Raw genomic sequence first — 18,708 nt, forward strand, 5'->3', positions numbered from 1 at the left:
AGCCCACATTGAGACATTTCCAAATGAGTTAACAAACAGTACATCCTCCTTCACTATGTGGATGCCTCCTAAAGGGGGATGAGTTTAAAAGAGAGAATGATTTTTAAGCTTCTTGAAGCAGACTGCACTTACTAAGTAGTATTTGTGCTGGGATCCTGTAAGTCCTTTTAGAGTAGTCTGTGGTTTTCAAAGTTTTCAAATGACCACTTCTCGATATGTTCCAGTGAAGATGTGAACCCCTTTAAAGGTGGGAATTACAGGGCCTTCCTCACAAGTTTACACAGCTGAGGATGCTTTTGTTGGCTCTCTGTGCATGGATCTGTCGGAAGGAGCTCACAGCCTACCGGGGATCCATAAAGCCCAGATCCTGCTTAGCAAGCATGCTCAGTACTGCTCTTCTCCCAGGGCTTTCAAATCCACCTGGTTGGTCCTAAAGAAGGGAGCTGTATTTCATTGTAAACACTCGCACGTGGCTACACTGTGATCAAAATTACATGGGATATATGCCTCCGTATTCCTGTCTTGTTGCAGTAAAAGTTTTAGCACGGTTGATTTGCTTGTGCTGCTAGATTTTGTTTCTGAGTCACATCCATGTTGTCAAAGCCATCCAATAACTCAGTTAAAGGAAAGGGAGCCAGGACTCTCATGTGGAAAAACCACATTGCTTTTAGGAGGAGATTTGAGTTTGTTTAGTGCAGAATGACTTCAGCTACCTGGACTAAGCAAAGCACCACAAAAAGCTTATACCCCTTCTAAAGAGGAATCCTTTAGTAGGATGTAATTTCCTTCCCAAATTGTTTTTATTCTGTTGAATAGCATGTGATAACTCAAAACCATAAGTTTTCAAAACCCTTGCTTTCTCTTAGAACCTATAAAGCTCTACTAGCTTCGTGTTTGCTTCATTTTAGACATTTTCTTTCAGAAAGCCAGGATCCACTCTAATATGCATTAAGAAATATTTTAAGACCCTACAAAATTGACTGGTTTTTTTGTATTATTATTTTGTTTTTTAATGATTTCAAGGGGAGAGAGTCCATATTACAGTTATTAAAATTTGTCAGATAAAAGCAAAATATAACAGTAAACTTTTTAATTGTAAGCATATGAATATGTCTTTCTAAGGCCAACACCAGCAACAGTGCAGACAGTGACTAATTATTGATAGGCAGTCTATATGGCAATCAGATAAGCTCATGGCAACAAGCACTAAGTTATTTTTATGATAAAAGAAAGATCAAGAGTAAGGTAACTGTTTGCAGAATCGGATCTACAACAACATAACATGATACAATGCTGGATTTCCTTTTTGCCCTGGTTTTCTTTTTCAATACACATTTTTAAAAGTGGGTGGGGTGAGGAAAGCCAGCTATAGTTACCAACCTTTTAAACCTGCATTCAGAAGTACACACCATCACGTTCCCAGCAGTCATAAACCAAGCTAATGGAGTATCTTCTTCTGACTCTTGTTAGTAGCCTCTTTCTTTCTTCTTGAGATGATGTGACTTTCTCACTAGTTATCTTTTCTTTAATGCCCATTTATATAGGAGGCATTCCATCCATGCTCTGTTAAGGACCCATATTCTTTCCTGTATCTGGACATTTAAACTCCCACTTTCAACGCACAAAGGGGGAAACACCTTTGAAACAACCCTCCTCGTACCTGATGGTTGATTTCCTAAGCAAAGCCCACACTCAAACTTCAATAAGGACAGCATCTCTGCAGTAGGGAGCAGCACCTGTAACTAACAGCCAAATGTTCAATCTGTCTTTATCTACCCCTGCATTTGAGCTCCTGTCTGCAGCCCAGAGAAATAACAAGACCTGATGTTTTCCAGCACTGCTTCACCACTGGGCTGTAAACATGAAGCCTTTTGGAGCAGGAGCTAAGCTTAGGTATGGAAAAAGAAGGAATCTCAGGTCACAAGAAAGCAAGTAAGACAATAACACAGTGCTTTCTTTATCAACATAGATTAACTTATCCTCACCATGCTCTCCTACAGCGGGCAGCATTTTAGGAAATATCACTTCCCTGCTGCCAGGAGAAGCAGGCTGCAGAGGCAGACCCTCTTCTCCCTGGCTCAGTCTCTGACTGCAGGCAGATGCAGCTCCTCATGTAGGTGACTCACATCACCTGGTCAAAAGCAGGGCCCTGAGCTCAGGTTTTTCCCTCCCAAGCATGCAAGGTGAAGAGTGTTTACAGCTGATGCTCCAGCTTTCAAGCACTGTAACAAAAACCTTTTCAATGCCTGGGGACTAAGACTTTACTTATGATTCACCATAGCCCTGACCTTGGCTATGATGAGGGCACATCATGGACTTCTCCAGAGGCAAGAATGATGTGCAGGAAATAATAACTGCACCAAACAACACACTCTGAGGAGATATTTGGTAAAGGTGAACCTATTAATTCAGCTGCTTACTGGTTTCTCACTGGCCACAGAAGCTGAATTCCTCTCTTTCCTCCCCATTTAATACAGACAACGTCCACCTCCTATTCCTCAGTTTCACACCACAGATCGGTGAGTTAGAGGTGAACTGCACCACTGGGTATAGACAAGGGATACCTCTGCCCACATCAGCCCTCCCTTTCTTATTCATAATCCCATCTTCTTTCTTTCCTTGCTGAAATTGGTAGCAGCTGGCCATTAACCACATGCCCCCAAAACTTGAGGCCTCCCTACCCCTTTCCACCTCACTCTACCTCTACCAACTCTCTGCAGAGCCCCACTACATGGGATTATTTAGCACTCAGAATGATCTTAGGGCATAATCACATTTTCATTATATTTCCTGACTGGGTCATTTTGTTGCTTTGACATAACAAAGTGAAAGCTGTGCTTGAGAAGAAAGTATAGACCTCAGACACAGCCCGTGTCTGCTGAGATCTGGAGTCTGCTCCTGGCCTGGTTTTGTTACTCTTATCTGTTTTTCGCTGTTTTTTTTTTTTTTTTTTTTTTTGCTATTATTCATTTTCCTTTGGTCATCCATGAAATTAACATAGTTAGCTCCCTCATTAAGGTACTTCGGGGCTCAACTATCTACCTGCCTACAAAACTTTGAAACAAACACACATACAGGGTGGGTGGAGAATGGGTCGAGAGCAGCCCTGAGGAGAAGAATCTGGAGGTGTTGGTTAATGAGAAACTTGACATGAGCTGTCAATGTGTGCTTGCAGCCCAGAAAGCCAACCATGTCCTGGGCTGCACCAAAAGCAGCGTGGCCAGCAGGGTGAGGGAGGTGATTGTCCCCCTCTGCTCTGCTCTTGAGAGACCCCACCTGGAGCCTGCATTCAGCTCTGGGGCCCCCAGCACAGGGACATGGGCCTGTTAGAGCAAGTCCAGAGGAGCCCACAAAGATGATCAGAGGGCTGGAGCACCACTCCTATGAAGACAGGCTGAGGGATTTGGAGTTATTTGGCCTGGAGAAGGCCCAGGGGAGACCTTATAGCAGTCTTCTTGTGCCTAAAGAAGGCTACAGGAAAGCTGGGGAGGGACTCTTTGTCAGGGGGTGTAGGGATAGGACAAGGGGGAATGGCTTTAAACTAGAAGAGGGGAGATTTAGATTAGATGGTAGAAGTTATTCTTCACTCAGAGGGCGGTGAGGCCCTGGCACAGGCTGCCCAGAGAAGCTGTGGATGCCCCATCCCTGGAGGTGCTCAAGGCCAGGCTGGATGGGGCTTTGGGCAACCTGGGCTGGTGGGAGGTGTCCCTGCCCATAGCCGGGGGGTGGAGCTGGGTGGGCTTTAAGGTCCCTTCCAACCCAAACCATTCTGTGGTTCTATGTCAAGAGACTTTAACTTCTGAAGTCATACAGCAGCAGCTTCAAGATAGCATTTTCATGAAATAAAAGGCTGGCTGAGGAACAAAACTTGATGCGCACCCTGTTAAGTCCCGCTTCATTCCTATTTATTCAAATACCAACCTATTGTGACTATGCCATGGGAACAACCATGCCAGAGCAGCACCGGTTTGCTCTTCTGATGAGTCATTTCTGTATGTGCTAAGAAGCCTGAGCCCTGCTTGCAAGTATGGCTGAAGTGTGGAGGTGGCAACATTTTGTGGTTATAAACATGCACCAAAAGAATTCAGCTGAGGCAAAGAAAGCAGATACTGAGCAACTTGACAAGAAAACACAGTGCTTCCATCAGTGTTACTTTTCAGAGAGCAGTAATTAGTATCATAGCTTCATCGGAGATGTACAAGGATTTATATGAACAGGAAGTTAGGTTGTAAGGTGAGAACTTCAGTCAATAGGATTCTGTTGATATGACTCTACATGAACATTTTTGTTTTGGCACAGAGAAATTAAAAGAAACCAGTTCATGATACTTTGGAAGATGTCCAACCTAACTTTAAAAAGCAGCATTAGGTCTGAACTAAGCACCCCCAAGAGGACCACTGTGAGTATAACTACATTGCATTATCTGCATGGAAATGATTATACAAAACAATAGATCAAACTTTCTTCTGTAGAAACTACGTCTCAGCATACATTCACTGCTCTGATAAACATACAGGCCACAAAATCTACATCTGAAAATGAAAGTTTTTACTCTGTTTGCTCTGGGACGACGGATGCTTTGTTGCGCAAATTCCATTTCAACACCATCAGTGAAATAGATCATTTTGTCCCCCGGTTTGTTCAAATTTAACAATTCAGCAACTACAATTGACAGAAGTGGCCTTTTGACGTTAACAATATACTTGATAAACACACATGGGGAAAAATGTAACTACCTGGAACCTGCTCTCCATCCTGTCACAGGCAGTGAGGGGGTAAAATCATAAGAAAACCCCGAGATCCACAGATTTCGTTCAGAAAAGATTAACTCACGGGACACACATATCTGCAGATAATGTAAGTTAATGAAGTGAGAGCAGCCAAAGAAATAGTGGGTTTTTTTGGTTGTTGTTTTTCATACTGGCACCACTTTCATTTACACATGAAGTGAGGCTCGGCAGAACGAGTCTCATCGTAGCTGTGAGAAGCTAAGCTGCTCTGTGGATTTTTCAGAGGTATATTTTCTATTCAGAGGACCCAGAGAGGGAAAAAAACACTTAAGAACCATCAAAACTTCTATGGAAAAAGCCTGAACACACACAGAGTTAGCAGCCAGCTAACTTGAATCGTTCACTGATGAGGCCAGGGTGGAGGACACAGACCAGGCTGAGGTGCTCACCACCCTCCCTGCCTCACCCTTGACCAGCAAGGTCTCCCAGGACCCTGAGCTTATTGAAGGAGTTCAAGAAGGAGAAGATCAACCAGCAGCAAGTGAGGATAAAATCAGGGACTACCTGCACAAACGGAACCCATACAAGTCCGTGTGGCTAGGCAGGCTGCATCCCACCTTCTAAGAAAGCTGCCTGGTGTCCTTGCAAGACCACGCTCCATGATTTTTGAAAAACTGTGGAGATCGAGGATCTCTGACTGCAGGAAAAAGCTAAAAGAACAATCCAGAGAAGAGCAGTGAACCTGTTTCTTAACATTTAAATGGAATTTCCTTTTATTTCAGATCATACCCCATCAGCTGCTCTCCTTTCCCTGGGCACTCCTGAAAAGTCTGGCTTCTTTTTCATCAGCCCTCTTCAGGTAGTTACACACATTGACAAGACCCCCCTGAGCCTTTTCTTCTCCCGTCTAAACCACCCCAGATTTCAGCCTCCCTGCATTGTTTCAGAGGCTCCAGCCCCATTATCATCTTGCTGTCCCCTTGCTGGACATGCTCCACTACGTCCATGGCTCTCTTACACTGGAGAGCCCAGCACTGGGCACAGCACTCATACATCCCACCAGCGCTGAGTAGAGAAGGATCATCTCCCTCAACCTGCTGTCACCATTCCTCCTAACGCAGCCCAGGAGGCTTTTAGTTTTTGAGGCCATGAGGTGCACTGCTGGCTTAAAGTCAACTTGGTGTCCACTAGGACAACCAAGCACTTTTCTGCGGTGGTGCTTTCCAGCCAATTGGCCCCCAGCCTGAACTGATGCTAGTGGTTATTTTTCCCCAGGTACAGGAATGCATTTCCCTGTGGTGAATTTCATGAGGCTCCTGCTTGTCATGGTCCTTCTGAATAGCAGCACAGGAGGATCAACAACTTCCCTGCTGTCTCCAAGTGTGCTGGTGGTTCACTCTGCTCCAGCAGCCAGGCTGTTAATGTAGATGTTTAGCAGTATAGGACCCAGAATCAACCCCTCAGGTACACCATCAGCAACCTGCCTCAAGATAGACTTGGTGCCAGTGATCACAACCCTTTAAAGCTGAGTAGTTCAGCTGGTTTTCAATATACCTGCTCGATCTACTTACTTCGTCCAAAATTTATGGGTTTGGTAGGATGTTACAGGAGACATTAAAAGCCTTGCTGAAGTCCAGATAGTATCTGCTGCTCTCCCCTTATTTACAGAACCAGTCATCTAATTTTAGAAGGCCATGATGCTGGTCAGGCATGATTTCCATTCTGGTTACACCTTACCACCTTCTTGTTCTTCAAGGTTGGAAATGGCTTCCAGGATTATTGCTCCATCATCTTCCAAGAGATGAAGGTGAGACTGGCTGGCCTATAGTTCTCCAGATTCCCAGATTCTTTTCATCCAACTTGAAGATAGTTGCTTTCTTCCCATCCTCAGGAACCCTGGCCTTTGCCTTAACTTTTCAAAGATGAAAGAGAATGGCCTCACAATATCAGCCAGCCAATGACCATTACCAGTCACAGATGCATCCCATAAATGTGTGTCTTATCCCATAAATGTGTGTCTTTAGTTGATGTGTTCCTTTAGTTGATCCTCCTCAACCAAGGGAGGATCTCCCTTGCTGTAGCCTTTCCCAATAGCATGAGGGGCCATTGATTCCTAAAGGCTGGTCTTACCAGTAGATACCAGTGCAAAGGAGGCATGAAGTTGTTCAACCTTTTCCATGTCCCTTGTCACGAGGTCTCGGTCTCCTGTCCCATTTAGCAGCAGGCACATATTTCCCCCGATCTTCCGTCTGCTTGTAACATATGTAGAAGTCCTTGTTGCCTTTCACATCCATCATTAGACAACTGCAGGTGGCTTGGCTTTCCTGAGCCTGTCACTGCCCATGCGCAGAGGGTCTTTATGTCCCTCAGTTTACCTGTCCCCACTTCCACCTCCTGAATGGCAACAGCCTTCCAGTACCTACAAGATGCATACAGATTCATCACAGTGGTAAACGGCAGGTCCATGAAGGGCAGTGGGAAAGATCTGAAACAAAATATTCATACTAAAAGAAGAGCCTTCCCTGGTCCTCCAAAAAAGCCAAGCACCAGGACAGGTTGCCAGGAGATTGTGCAGGCTGGAAAACCTCCCAGAATGGAGGCAGGACCAACTCAAGTCCTGAGCAGCCTGGTCTGACCCCAGCAGTAGCCTTGCTATCTCAGTGAAGAGACCCACCACCACACCCAGCCAGCTTGGTCATCAGCATCCATCAGAGAATAAGCAGACAATATTTGGATGTTATCAACCACTGGAAAGTGTCAAGGTGTATACCTAGATACTATTAGGATGTTTGTAGGATGGGGTGAACAGCCAAGCTGCCCCTCTGGTCACTTACTAGCAGACTGGAGATCATTCTTCTTAAGAGGAAGATAAGGCAGTCCTTGTGGGAAGTACAGTGCTTCCCCATGTACTCCTCATGACAGTTACCTTGTGAAGATCTGTCCATCTACAGTTTGCTTCCCTTCCATGGCTTTAGCTCCCCACCCTGCGTGTGTTTTATTAAGTGGTAATGTTTTCAGTCCCCATCCTCTTCACATACCCCCCACTTGTAGCCAAAACATCCCTTAGACCATGCATTGTCACTTGATTGAGCAACACAAGCCGATTCCCCCGGAAATGTTTGAACTACAGCAAGAATTCTGCTGTACTCACCATATTCCTACCTACCATGCTCCAAGGGGGGTGCTCACCTATTTCAAGTTTAACAGACAAAATAAGACTGACAATTTTTGATAGGCCATTTTTTTTATTGAGTTCAGATCATGTCTCCCATGGTGCGCGTAACGCACTACAAAAACAAAATACAGAAGATCGCTTTAGTAAATGCACACTGGTTATTAAGCAATGCTACTTTTTGGCAAAGTGCTGTATTTTGTCGGTTTTCAGCTTGTGTTAAGCTATTAAAAGAGCCAGACATTCTTCCATATCAAAAGGTCTGCTACAAATAGAGAAGTGGCTCTAGAAAGAAGCTGCCATAGATGCATAGACTGATGTACAGTATTAATCCTAACTGAAATGTCCCTTTTGAGTCTTCAAGTTTGCTGTGTAAAGTTACACCGAGAAGGCACAGTTTAAAATGCAAATCTGTCCATTGACCAATACATATGAAAATACCATTTCTGAAAGATTCATGAATATCAATCAGTATGAGACAGTGCAAGGCCTCCACTTTTACAAGAAAAAACACACATTTTAATACAGTCCAAAAACCATATAAAAAGCCACACAGCTCACTATTAAAACAGAAAACCAAAACAAATCTAATTGCCCAATAGCTCCAGGCATAAAATGGGGCTAGACCAACATAAATATTTAAAACAAATTAACAAAAAGCAATTGATGCAGTACTATCTCACACAATAATATGGTTTCCAATATTACAAATTGAAAAGCACAGCTTTGTGCAACAAAACAGTTTATATCCTGAAAGATATAGGCGTTCATCACCAGAAAGTTATCTAGTAATGTAGTATTAAAAAAGATCAGTTTCTCCCAACTCTAGGAGCAGTCTAAAGTTGCATTTACTTGCCTGCTAAGAACAAACCAAGGCTCTCATTTTAATGCCTGGGAGCCTTTATACTCTCAACTCCATCTCCCCACTGAGATTCAAAGGATTACTTACTCCTTCCAACACAGGGAGGTGGAGACCCCATCTTCCTTCATTTAACTTTAGGAAAATTAAAGCTGAAGGAAAGTAGTTACTTACGTATCAAGAGAAATAACACAGGAAAGCACAGTTTTCCTGAGCTAGAAAGCTGTCAGGGAGAGGGAATTTTAAGTTGGACAAAGAGCTGGAGTGATAAAGGTAGATAATCTGAGACAAGTAGAAGTATTTATGCCAGTGTACAGGTGTGAGACTGGTGAAACTACAGCTACTTGCAGGTAAACCAGAATATTTGGACCACAAAAGAATTTGTGTATGGACATTGGTACATACTGCTGGAAATAGTGACAAAACCCCTATTTGAGACTCACCATGTGACCAGTTTTGTTCTCTTTCACAGTCCATATGAACTCCATGTGTCTAAAAAAACTAGCATATCCAGGAAAGCACCACTTGCTCTTACACATTTAACTATTTGTCAACATCCCTTTGCAACAATCATAACTAAACTCAGGGAAGCAGCAAAACTGCAACAAACAGAGCATTTTAAGTGCTGTTCTCCATACCCTAGGTATGTTCCACAGCAATTCCAGTTGCACTCCATGCAACACCAACACTACGTCGAGGCTAACTCAGGTTGTTGGGCTTTTGCAAAACTACAGCATTTGGCTGGATTGAAAATAAAGCAATGCAGGCCTGGAATAATTCACATTATTGACCTTGCCCAATTTCCAGAGACCTCCCACATGACTCCTTATACTAACTTCTGTATAAGGACTACTGGAAGACATAACTGAATGCAACATTAACACTTTAATGCCCTAGGCACTAAACACAGGGAAAAACAGTTGAGCACTGACAGAAAGGAGGTAAATTTATGTATTTCCCCCTTCTTTCTGTGAAGATTTCTGCTTCTTCACTTCCAAAGCCATTTTACCTACTTTTTAGATAAATCTATCGGGGTTCAGTGTGCCACATGGCTACCGTGCCATATGCACTCTGTTAACAGGTAAACTTTAAGTGCCTACCTCCTTCCAGAATTCTCAAGTATTTGTTGGTTTTGAATGGCTTTTCTTCCCTGTTGGCCTACAGAATTCATGTCCAGGCCTTCTCTGCCCAGCTGAAGGGAAGAGAAAGCACTGTGATGTGCCTGAATTTATCCACTGTTATCTTTGTGTTTAATTAAGACTTTCAGCACACTTTTTTTCTCCCTTTCACACCGCCCTTCATTTCCAGTCACAAACTCAGACTTCATTGGAGAGGGGGACTAGAGAAGGTTAGTTAGGAAAACTTCTGGTAAGAAACAACTTTCAGCTATTTTTGAGCAACTTTCAACCCGTAAACAAGAAAAAGAATCTAACAGCAAATAGCAGCTCAGAAATAGCTGAGCATCAGCCTGACTTCTTTAATAAACAGTCATCTACCAACAGGATTAGAATAAGAACAGTTGTTCCACCATCTTTTTCTGTAACTAGACAGATTAAATGGAATAGGTTAGGTCTTGGAAAATATGTCTGTCTGAGAAGACAAGAAGAGTTAGAGAAAGGGAAGAAGAGAACTCAAACTGTACCAGGTACAACAGTTCAGCTCTCCGGGTTACGCATCTGCACTTAACCCATAGGTCCACTTTTCCTCTCACTCCACTGTGAGGTACTACATCTGCAACACCAGTGCCACGTCATCCTGCAGGAATATCGAGGGGACATTTAACCCATATTACGTACCCAACACAACTCTAGACTCCACTCGAACACAGATAGGTACTAGGCAATTTATATGAGATGTCCTTCTTGTAACAGTTCAGCATAGCTATGTAAAATCCACTGGCAGCTACGGTATTTCCTTGTTAGAACGTAATCATATACGCTGGATACAGACAGATACACAAGCTGTCAAGTACTTGTCATTAAAGCATATGGCTAACCTCAGATTTTCTAACTCCGCTTTGATTAATGCAAAGATGCAACTGATTTTCCATCTCAGTTAAGTCTCCTTAACTTCGGTGGTCCTCAGAGACCACCTAAGAACCCATCAGTTTATAAAACAGCACAAACTGTTGTACTGACAGGCTTCCAAGACACTGATATTAAACATCATGTAGGACTTGCAGCAAGATGTTTGGAGGTGTCTCGTTTCAAACGCACGCGGCACTAGTTATGATTGTGTCTGAGGGAACGATAATCAGCTTCGGATTGACCACACTTACCTACGCATGAAAACAGGAGCAACCTAAGAACCAATTAGACCATAGATTAAAACCCCGAGAGCCGTCAGTAATTGAACTGACGCTGGCAAGGCTGGTGAACAAAGAGTCCGTTGTGCTTGAGTTGCCGAGGGTGGCAATCCCTGGTAAGGTTTTGGCGGCGGAGCCCATTTCTGCTGAGATAGTGTCTTTCGCTGTGCTCTTTTATCCAGTGGGTAGGACGAAAGCTCTTCGATTTTTCCAGAAAAGTTGAACGAGTAGCAAGAGCTGTGACGTAGCAGTGAACGCGCTGCCCCGTTTCATTTTGGGCCTCCAGTCTGAAAACACAACAAGCACTTTTAGATGGTTACCGAGTTAGCATTGAAAAGAGGCAAACTATACAGGGCGTGAGAACTCCAACATCGGGCGGGTCAAGCAGGGGCACCCTTATTCTACTGGAAAACGATTTGGGCCGAGGTTAGGCCAAGTCAATTCAGGAAAAAAATCACATTGGTAAGTAGGGTGTAGTGCTGCCAACTCACTTTTTCTGCAGAGGCAACACAATAGCCTCGAGCTATTATGCTATTGTGCCTTTCCTTCCCTGCCCCACCTCCCTAACCCCAAGATGCAGCACGGATCAGAACTACAAGGCTACGTGCGTCACTGATCCAGCTTTAGAAGACTTAAATTTATCCGCGGGGCTAAGTTTGGTTTAAAAAAATCATCTTGACCATCATTTGTTCGGTCTGAAAACAAAAGCACACTGATGGAAGTGTACAGTTGGACCACTGGCCACACAAGTAAACCCAAACAACGTTCATGCAGAAGAATGGGAGAGAGACTGGCGGTGACACGCGTTGGGAATAACTCAGCAGGGCCGCTCTCCAGCCGGCCCTCTTGATTTCATGAGCAGAGAGTCAGCAGCTTTGACAAACCCTTACTCCATCATGCACTAGTGAGACACACACGAGCAGCCTATGCAAGCAGGGACTGACACACTGAGAGGGGACTTCCCTACTTCCCAGAACAATCACTGGATTTCCTAAAAACTTCCAAAGGACAAAAATAACCTTGCAGTTTTAGAAGTAAAAAAAGCAAATCCCAAGTCTGAGTGCCACAGCTGGAGCGAGACCAGTGGCACCAGCACTACTTGCCTTCCCCCTTCCTGCCCCAGGACTGCCCAGCAAGGCCAGGAGCTTGCTCAGGCACAAGCGAGGTTCCTGTTGGGAAGTCTTTCAGCACTAGCCTGCCTCTGTGAAGTCCATTAACCCTGGGGAGGGTTAATTGCACTTAATGTCCAATATCTGTGAGCTCCTGGAGAGCCTGCAGCAAGTCTGGGCTGCCACGCCCCTGGTACACCCTCTCAGCCTTGCTCTTGCAGTTGATCAGCACAGACATGAGCACCCTCTACCTCTCTCCACTCCATGTGGAAGGGATGTGCTGTCAGTACAGGACTTCACCCTGCCTCTCCCCTCTACTTTTTTCCTTTAAATATAAAAACCCACTTGATCTACTTGCTTTTTAGCCCACTGGGTATAGCTGCACTCAAGCCTACAGACTCCAGAATAGTCACATACGGCATGCTCGTTTTCTCTTCTTCCCTCATTGGATTTGTTCTAAACCCAGCACTTTAAATATGAAGCAAGAAACGAGTGAATGAGATGACACAAATCAACTAATTTTTGCTATACGTATTGCACCGCTTTAATTTACTAGAGGGTGCCTGCAAATACGGGGCTCTCATTTTCTTTCTGTCGAGGTCCCTCAACACGTTCAGTGGTGGAGCTGGAACTCCAAATGAAGTCTTAGTAGTGAAAGGCATAAGAAACAAGGGGGCCAAGCCACTATTATTGGAACACCCATAACCTAAGCATGCTTTTGCTTCATGTCATTAGCTACAGAAGGGCATCAACTGCTAACACAAAGCATTGTGGTTTACTATGGAAAAATATGACTAACTTAAAAGAACAGAGGGACGTTTATGCAACATCCTTTTGCTTCGAAAGAAATTTAGAAGGAGCAAATCGAGATTTCCTCCACAGAAGGAGGAAGACCAATTTGAAATTCTTGCTGAAGATGCTTTTTAACTTCACACACCCCCAAAATGCTTTACAAACCAGTGCTGAAAGAGTAATAGAAAGTGGAAAAATAAATGAAAAAAATGAGACTGGGATAGCAGATACTGCTTGAATTACCTAGGAGGCCAGGCACTCTTGTGAAGCGTGGCACTGTGGTACCTTACTGTTTGCTCTTGGTAGTCTGGCACTAGTGGGCCCCAGGCACTGGAACTGGGCTGACAAACCCCTATCCTCGCGGTCAAGTCTCATTTTAGAGGGGCTGTGTCTAAAGCCAGCCTGCTGCTACATACACTCTGTGTCCCCAGCATCTATTCTGCCAGAAAGCTAAGCGTCCTGCTAGTTGCGCTACACAGCCAGGCCTCGTGAGAAACATTAATTGTTGTAGGGTCTGAATCCCATGAAGTGATTTTTCTGCACTTAGCATTTTGGCTTGTTAAAGCAGATGTAGTTAGGCTCGATCAATTCACATTATTTGGCACAAAGGTTAGTCCTAAAAATGAGTATTGTTTTGGCATACAAGGCTCTAGAGGAAGCGGTGTTGCTAGCAGGCTGATCAAACACAAAGCACTGTCCCAAAACAGGAGTACTTACTGTGCCAGCGTGCCTTAAGCAGCTTTTCTTGGCCCTACAATGTTAAATGGCCAACCATTAAATCACTGGGGACTCCAAAACAGTGTGAGACTCATTGCATCAATGTCATTGATTTCTCCAGTTTGTGATTTACCTCAGCTTTAAACTTAAACTACTCCCAGCTCTGCCACCCAAAAGCGTTACATTTTACACACAAGCCTAGGTCATCTAAATAAAACAGCAATTTCAGAAGTCAGCACGGAGAAACTTAGTGATATGCCAGCTGAGGATCTCAGCTTTAGCTTCCCAACACATTCAAGTAGCTTAACATAATACAGGATGCCAGTATAAATTCTTCGGGAGAAGCACCTCTCATTCACGAGTCACCAGAGAAGTCAGTATCCGACTTCAGGTGTTCCTGTCCCCTGGCGATTAGCAGTTTAGATAAACTGGCCTGCTGCCTTTCACCAGGCCATGCCTAACACCCTGTGGTTACCTCAGATTCCCTCAGATCTTTGTTTTTAAAGGTGCTGCATGCACATAGCCTCCTACCAAGTTAAGCTCAACCCTTGATGCTTAACATCACAAACTGCCCTGCCTAAATAACTACAGCAATCCCCTGTTCTCTAAGATTACTGGTGTCAGCGCTGTGCTTCATCACACAGCCACATGCATTATCTCAAAGTCACCCAGTTCTTCAAACTAAGAGCTTCAAGTGTGGCAAGGAGCTGATGAGAAAAGTCAGTGGGCACCTACCTAAAGCAGCTTGATCACTGCACTCACTGTTTTCCTATTCAAAGCTTACTATACTACAATTTCTTTTAATTATAGTTTCTAGGGGTGTCAGGAAAAGTCAGTCTTTATTAACCAGAATCCACAAAACATCCCATTATTTCTAATTAAGGGAACACAGGCAAACATGGAGCCATGATGGCAAAGACATTTTATTTGTACACATGCTGTATTACATAGATGTCTATATTATATAGATGTCTATACACTGGCCATTTAACACCAAAGAAGCAGTGCACCAAGCCCTGCTACTGCATGGCCAGATCTTTAGGACCCAAAGCTAAAACAGCACAGCTTCTTACCCTGCTAGAAGTTTACAGTGCAAATTTTTACCTTATGGGGGAGTAAGTCCATGAGCATCAGTTTAATTTTGTACCACAAGCTGTGTGTGGAAGATTTAATCTCTTGTCCTAATCTATCACTGGGTTAGAGTAACAAAACGACTTTCCTGACAGGACTGCTGAAGAAATTTTTCACCTCAAGGTGACTGAAAAGGTACTGACTAATGCTTATGAAAAATACCCATAGCTATGGAGGGGGCAAAGTGCTTTCAAGTCCACATTACCAGCCACACAGTTAACTGCCAGACCCGGAGTGTGTTCTAAGGGAACAACTGGGCTCCATAAATATGCACCGCAGAGCCAAAACAGCATCACCAACTGCCTCATGGCCCAGTCATCCCCTAAGATTTCCCTAGGCAAGCAGGCAGCTCTGACCACCCTGCTCCACTTGTGCAGGATTCATGCTTTATTCACTCGCCCCGGAATAAGCTGGAAAATTCAGTATTAAGTGTCTACGCTGATTAAGTAGAAACCAGATATTTTCGCGACGAGGCGAGAGAAGCGAGACGTACCTGGGACTACCCGGGCTGGGGAACTCCTCGTCCCCGCAGCCCGGCTCGCTGAGGCTGTGGCAGGCGTTGTGGACAGCGTACACGGACATGCTGGGGTGCTCGATGAGGAGGTTCTCCATAGGACTGGTCTCCACCTTGATGGCGGTGAGCCCACCGGCGGTGAAGCACGGCGGAGGGGTGATGAACCAGCTCTCCTCCATGGGGCACGACTCGAACTGGATGAAGCAGGACTCGCCGGCCTCCGGCAAGTGCTCCAAGGGGGACGGTAAGCAAGAGAAGACGGGCGAGGTGTCGGCGGCCGGCGCTTCGGCGAGGACCGCTTCCTCCGCGGAGCAGTTGGTGCAAGTGTCTGCTGCAGGTGAGGAAGCCACGGACGTTAGCGAGGGCAGGAGGACGCAGACAGCAAGGTCAAAAAGAGCCAGACACAGGATATAAAAACAAAGAAACAGAAATACACCCCTATCAGCATGTACGCAAAATTTGTTTTACGAGCAAGGGGAGGGGAAAAGAGAGTTCCCTGGCAATCCATGCTAGACATGTAAAACAACTGTTATCAGCAGAGCAATACAATTGTGTAATAAGTCAAATAGGGTTTATCTGCACGAGAGGTTCTGCTGAAGCCTGTGTCAGGTCTACAGGCCTGACATCATTCTTCTCATCACTTTACATAACCCATTTTGGTACATTTGCTCAGAAGACACCCATTTGCGCTGGAGACCTACATTTCTATCTACATTCCTTTTTCTTAGGCTAAAATCCCATCAAGTGAGTGGTTTCTTCGCATGGAAAGGTGACAAGTACAAGCCATCTTACCTATGAAGTCAACCAGAATCCACTCGTCATCTTCCTTCTCACTGAACTCTGGCTCTTGGCTGGACAGGCTGTCGATGTCTCCCATGAACATGTTATTTAACCTCTGGAACATTACTAAGGCAGGAACAAGACTTTGGCTGGTAGATCTTTATGTCCAAGGAGCAAGGCACAGCTCACACTGTACTAGCAGAGTGGCATCAACTTGAGATTAAAGTGCATAGATGCTTTATCAGCTTAGGCGTGGGACATTCAGAGTCATGGCTGGTAAACACTTTGTGAAGCCTGCAAGAAAACAAACAAAAACAGGGTGTTAATGACAAAGCAGCAACAATATCCTGAGGGAAACACATGGAAACCCTCTCCTTAGTGCAGTCTGAGGTATCAGCGGAGGTTTTTTCTCACAGGCAGAGTCTCTCCTCCCAGCGAGAGGCACAGAAGTAGCCTGGGTCTCTCCTGGGAGAGGACAGCCTTCCTCCCAGGTCCTCCTCCCCACGCAGAGCTCTGCCCAGCCTCCAACCCCACCTCCTCCTGGGTGAGGAGGGAGCTTTTGTGCTCCACCGAGCCCTTCCCCAGCATCCTGCCAGCTCCCTCATGGTCAGGGAGAGGGATGCAAGGGGGGTTTCCCCACCTCAGCCCACACACCCCTCAGCCCGCAGACTCCCCTGGTGCCTCCAGCAGCACCCAAGGGCGCCCAGGGGGCTGCCTTTCCCCCTGCCCACCTACCAGGGGGGAGGCAGGGGTTCACAGCACGCTCACTGCCTGTTACCAGCAGGATCTCCGCACAGCCCGTGACATGCTAAGCAACTCCAAGGAGCAAGCAGAGGCAACTCCCGTCCCTAATTACAGCAGGGCTCGCTTCTCACCACTAGATCTACGCACAGCCAGCGAGCCTGGAGAAGCACAAACATCCCGTCAGTACTGAGAAGCTCAAAGCTCACCCACCTCGCGGCAGCCTGCCTACAGCCCGTGAATCTCCCTGTATTAACCAACAAACCGAGGCCATAAACCAGCTGAACATCGCTCCCGTGCAGCCTTCACTTATTCCTTATTTATTTTGTGACTTAACTACGCAGTTACTATGCACCTTACATTAGAACAGTTTCATATCTGAGCTCCCGCAGCTCGCGAGGACTCTCACAGTTAAACACCGCTCCAATAGCGCACTGAAGTAATAATTAACTAAGCTAAATTAATTAACCCCCCCCCCCCCCCCCGCCAGAGGGCTACGGGACCGCTCCGTCCAGGCCCAGAAGGCAGCGGGAGGGACACGGGGGGGGGGGGGGGGGACCCCAAGCCCTTCCCCAAACAACAACCCCGCAAACGAGCGGGGAGCACCGGCTCTGGAAGGTGCAGGGAAACGAAAATAAGGCAGAAAAAGAAAAAAAATATATATATATAAATAAATAACAACAATAAAGCAGGAGGCAGAGCGAGGAGCCCCGCCGCCGCCAGGCGGCTCCCACCAGCCCCACACGCCCCGGCAGCCCCGCTCCGCGCCGGCAGGGAGGCACCGGGCCGGGGGGAGACACGAGGACACGGACCCCAAACCCGGCGCCCCGACCCCAAACCCAGGCCCCCCCCACCCCCGGGTGCCGGTCCCCGCCCGGCGCCCACCTGCGCGCGGCCGCTCCCGCCGCTGCCGCTCCCGGCGCCGGGCGCGCGCCGTGCCCGCGCCGCCCTTTGTTGTGGGGGGGGGTGCGCGGCCCCGCCCCCTGCCGCCCCGCCCCTCCGCCAATGGGAGGCGCCGCCGCCGCCTGTCGCTAACGCACGTGACGGCGGGGAGGGGGGGGGGGGAAGGGGGCGGGGCTGCGCTGTGAGGGGAGGCTCCGCCCCTCCCGCGCCCCGGGCGGTGCCTGCCCGGGGAGGGAGCCCGCTGAGGGGCTGAGGGGGTCCGCTGGGTTCCCTCAGGCTGAAGGGGGAGGTGACAGCGGCTCCGAGTTAAGCGCGAGGCTGAAAATTAAAAAAATAAACGCCCCCAGAGGGTTGATCGTCTACCCCAGGGTTGCGTTGTGTCACGACACGTCAAATAAAGCTGCACAAAGCACACGGCGCTGACGGGAGCCGTCATGTCTGGCCGCTGGGTCAGTGACAACAGAAGCATTAAAGGCAGGAGCCGTTGTTTATTATTGACGGCTATATTTCAGAATTGGGCGTTAATCAATTAGCATGATGTGTTTTGCCAGCGTAGGCGAGCCCCGGGGTTGTACACAAGAGACAAGCCCCTGGTGAAGTTCAAAGGCCAGTGTTTATATTTTAACATCCCCTGAGAGGTAATTAAAGAGATGGAGCTCTCCTCAGCTTCTCTCATTCCACCTTTAATTGCCCGTCATCACAAAATGGTGGGAGCAACGGCCCTTGCTGTGCCTTCCCCCAAATCCCCTAGGCGGGATGGGGGCAGATCCGAGAGCTGCTCTCTGCTCTTTTGCTCCAGACCTTAGGCCCGTGAGCGGTTATAGACCAAATAAATTACACGTGTGGACTTCAATCCCTGCTGGCCAAGAGCCTGGGGGTTTCATCCCGCCCTGGCTGAGGTCAACGACAAATTTAATGGTGATTGCGACGGAGCGGGTTGTGGCCTCAGGCGCTT

At 46.5% G+C, this 18,708-nt stretch overlaps 1 protein-coding gene across 5 annotated transcripts; it reads right to left on the bottom strand.

Annotated features, from left to right (window-relative positions):
- Positions 1 to 7,955: 7,955 nt before the first annotated feature.
- On the bottom strand, positions 7,956 to 17,848 carry TP53INP1 (tumor protein p53 inducible nuclear protein 1). Of its 5 annotated transcripts, none has more exons than XM_080583107.1 (5): positions 17,736 to 17,848; positions 16,122 to 16,403; positions 15,309 to 15,660; positions 13,685 to 13,718; positions 7,956 to 11,353 (listed from the first exon to the last, which is right to left on the bottom strand). In XM_080583107.1, exons 2-5 carry the CDS (start codon positions 16,231 to 16,233, stop codon positions 11,336 to 11,338), a joined length of 516 nt encoding a protein of 171 aa, XP_080439233.1. In that variant the 5' UTR covers positions 16,234 to 16,403; positions 17,736 to 17,848; the 3' UTR covers positions 7,956 to 11,335. The 5 variants fall into 5 exon arrangements, with proteins under 5 accessions (XP_080439233.1, XP_080439234.1, XP_080439232.1 ...); XM_080583108.1 differs by having other exon boundaries at positions 15,309 to 15,657; positions 17,736 to 17,838; XM_080583106.1 differs by lacking the exon at positions 13,685 to 13,718 and having other exon boundaries at positions 15,309 to 15,657; positions 17,736 to 17,838.
- Positions 17,849 to 18,708: the final 860 nt, after the last annotated feature.

This window comes from Anser brachyrhynchus (assembly GCF_964034855.1).
Source record: "Anser brachyrhynchus genome assembly, chromosome: 2".
NCBI lineage: Eukaryota > Metazoa > Chordata > Aves > Anseriformes > Anatidae > Anser > Anser brachyrhynchus.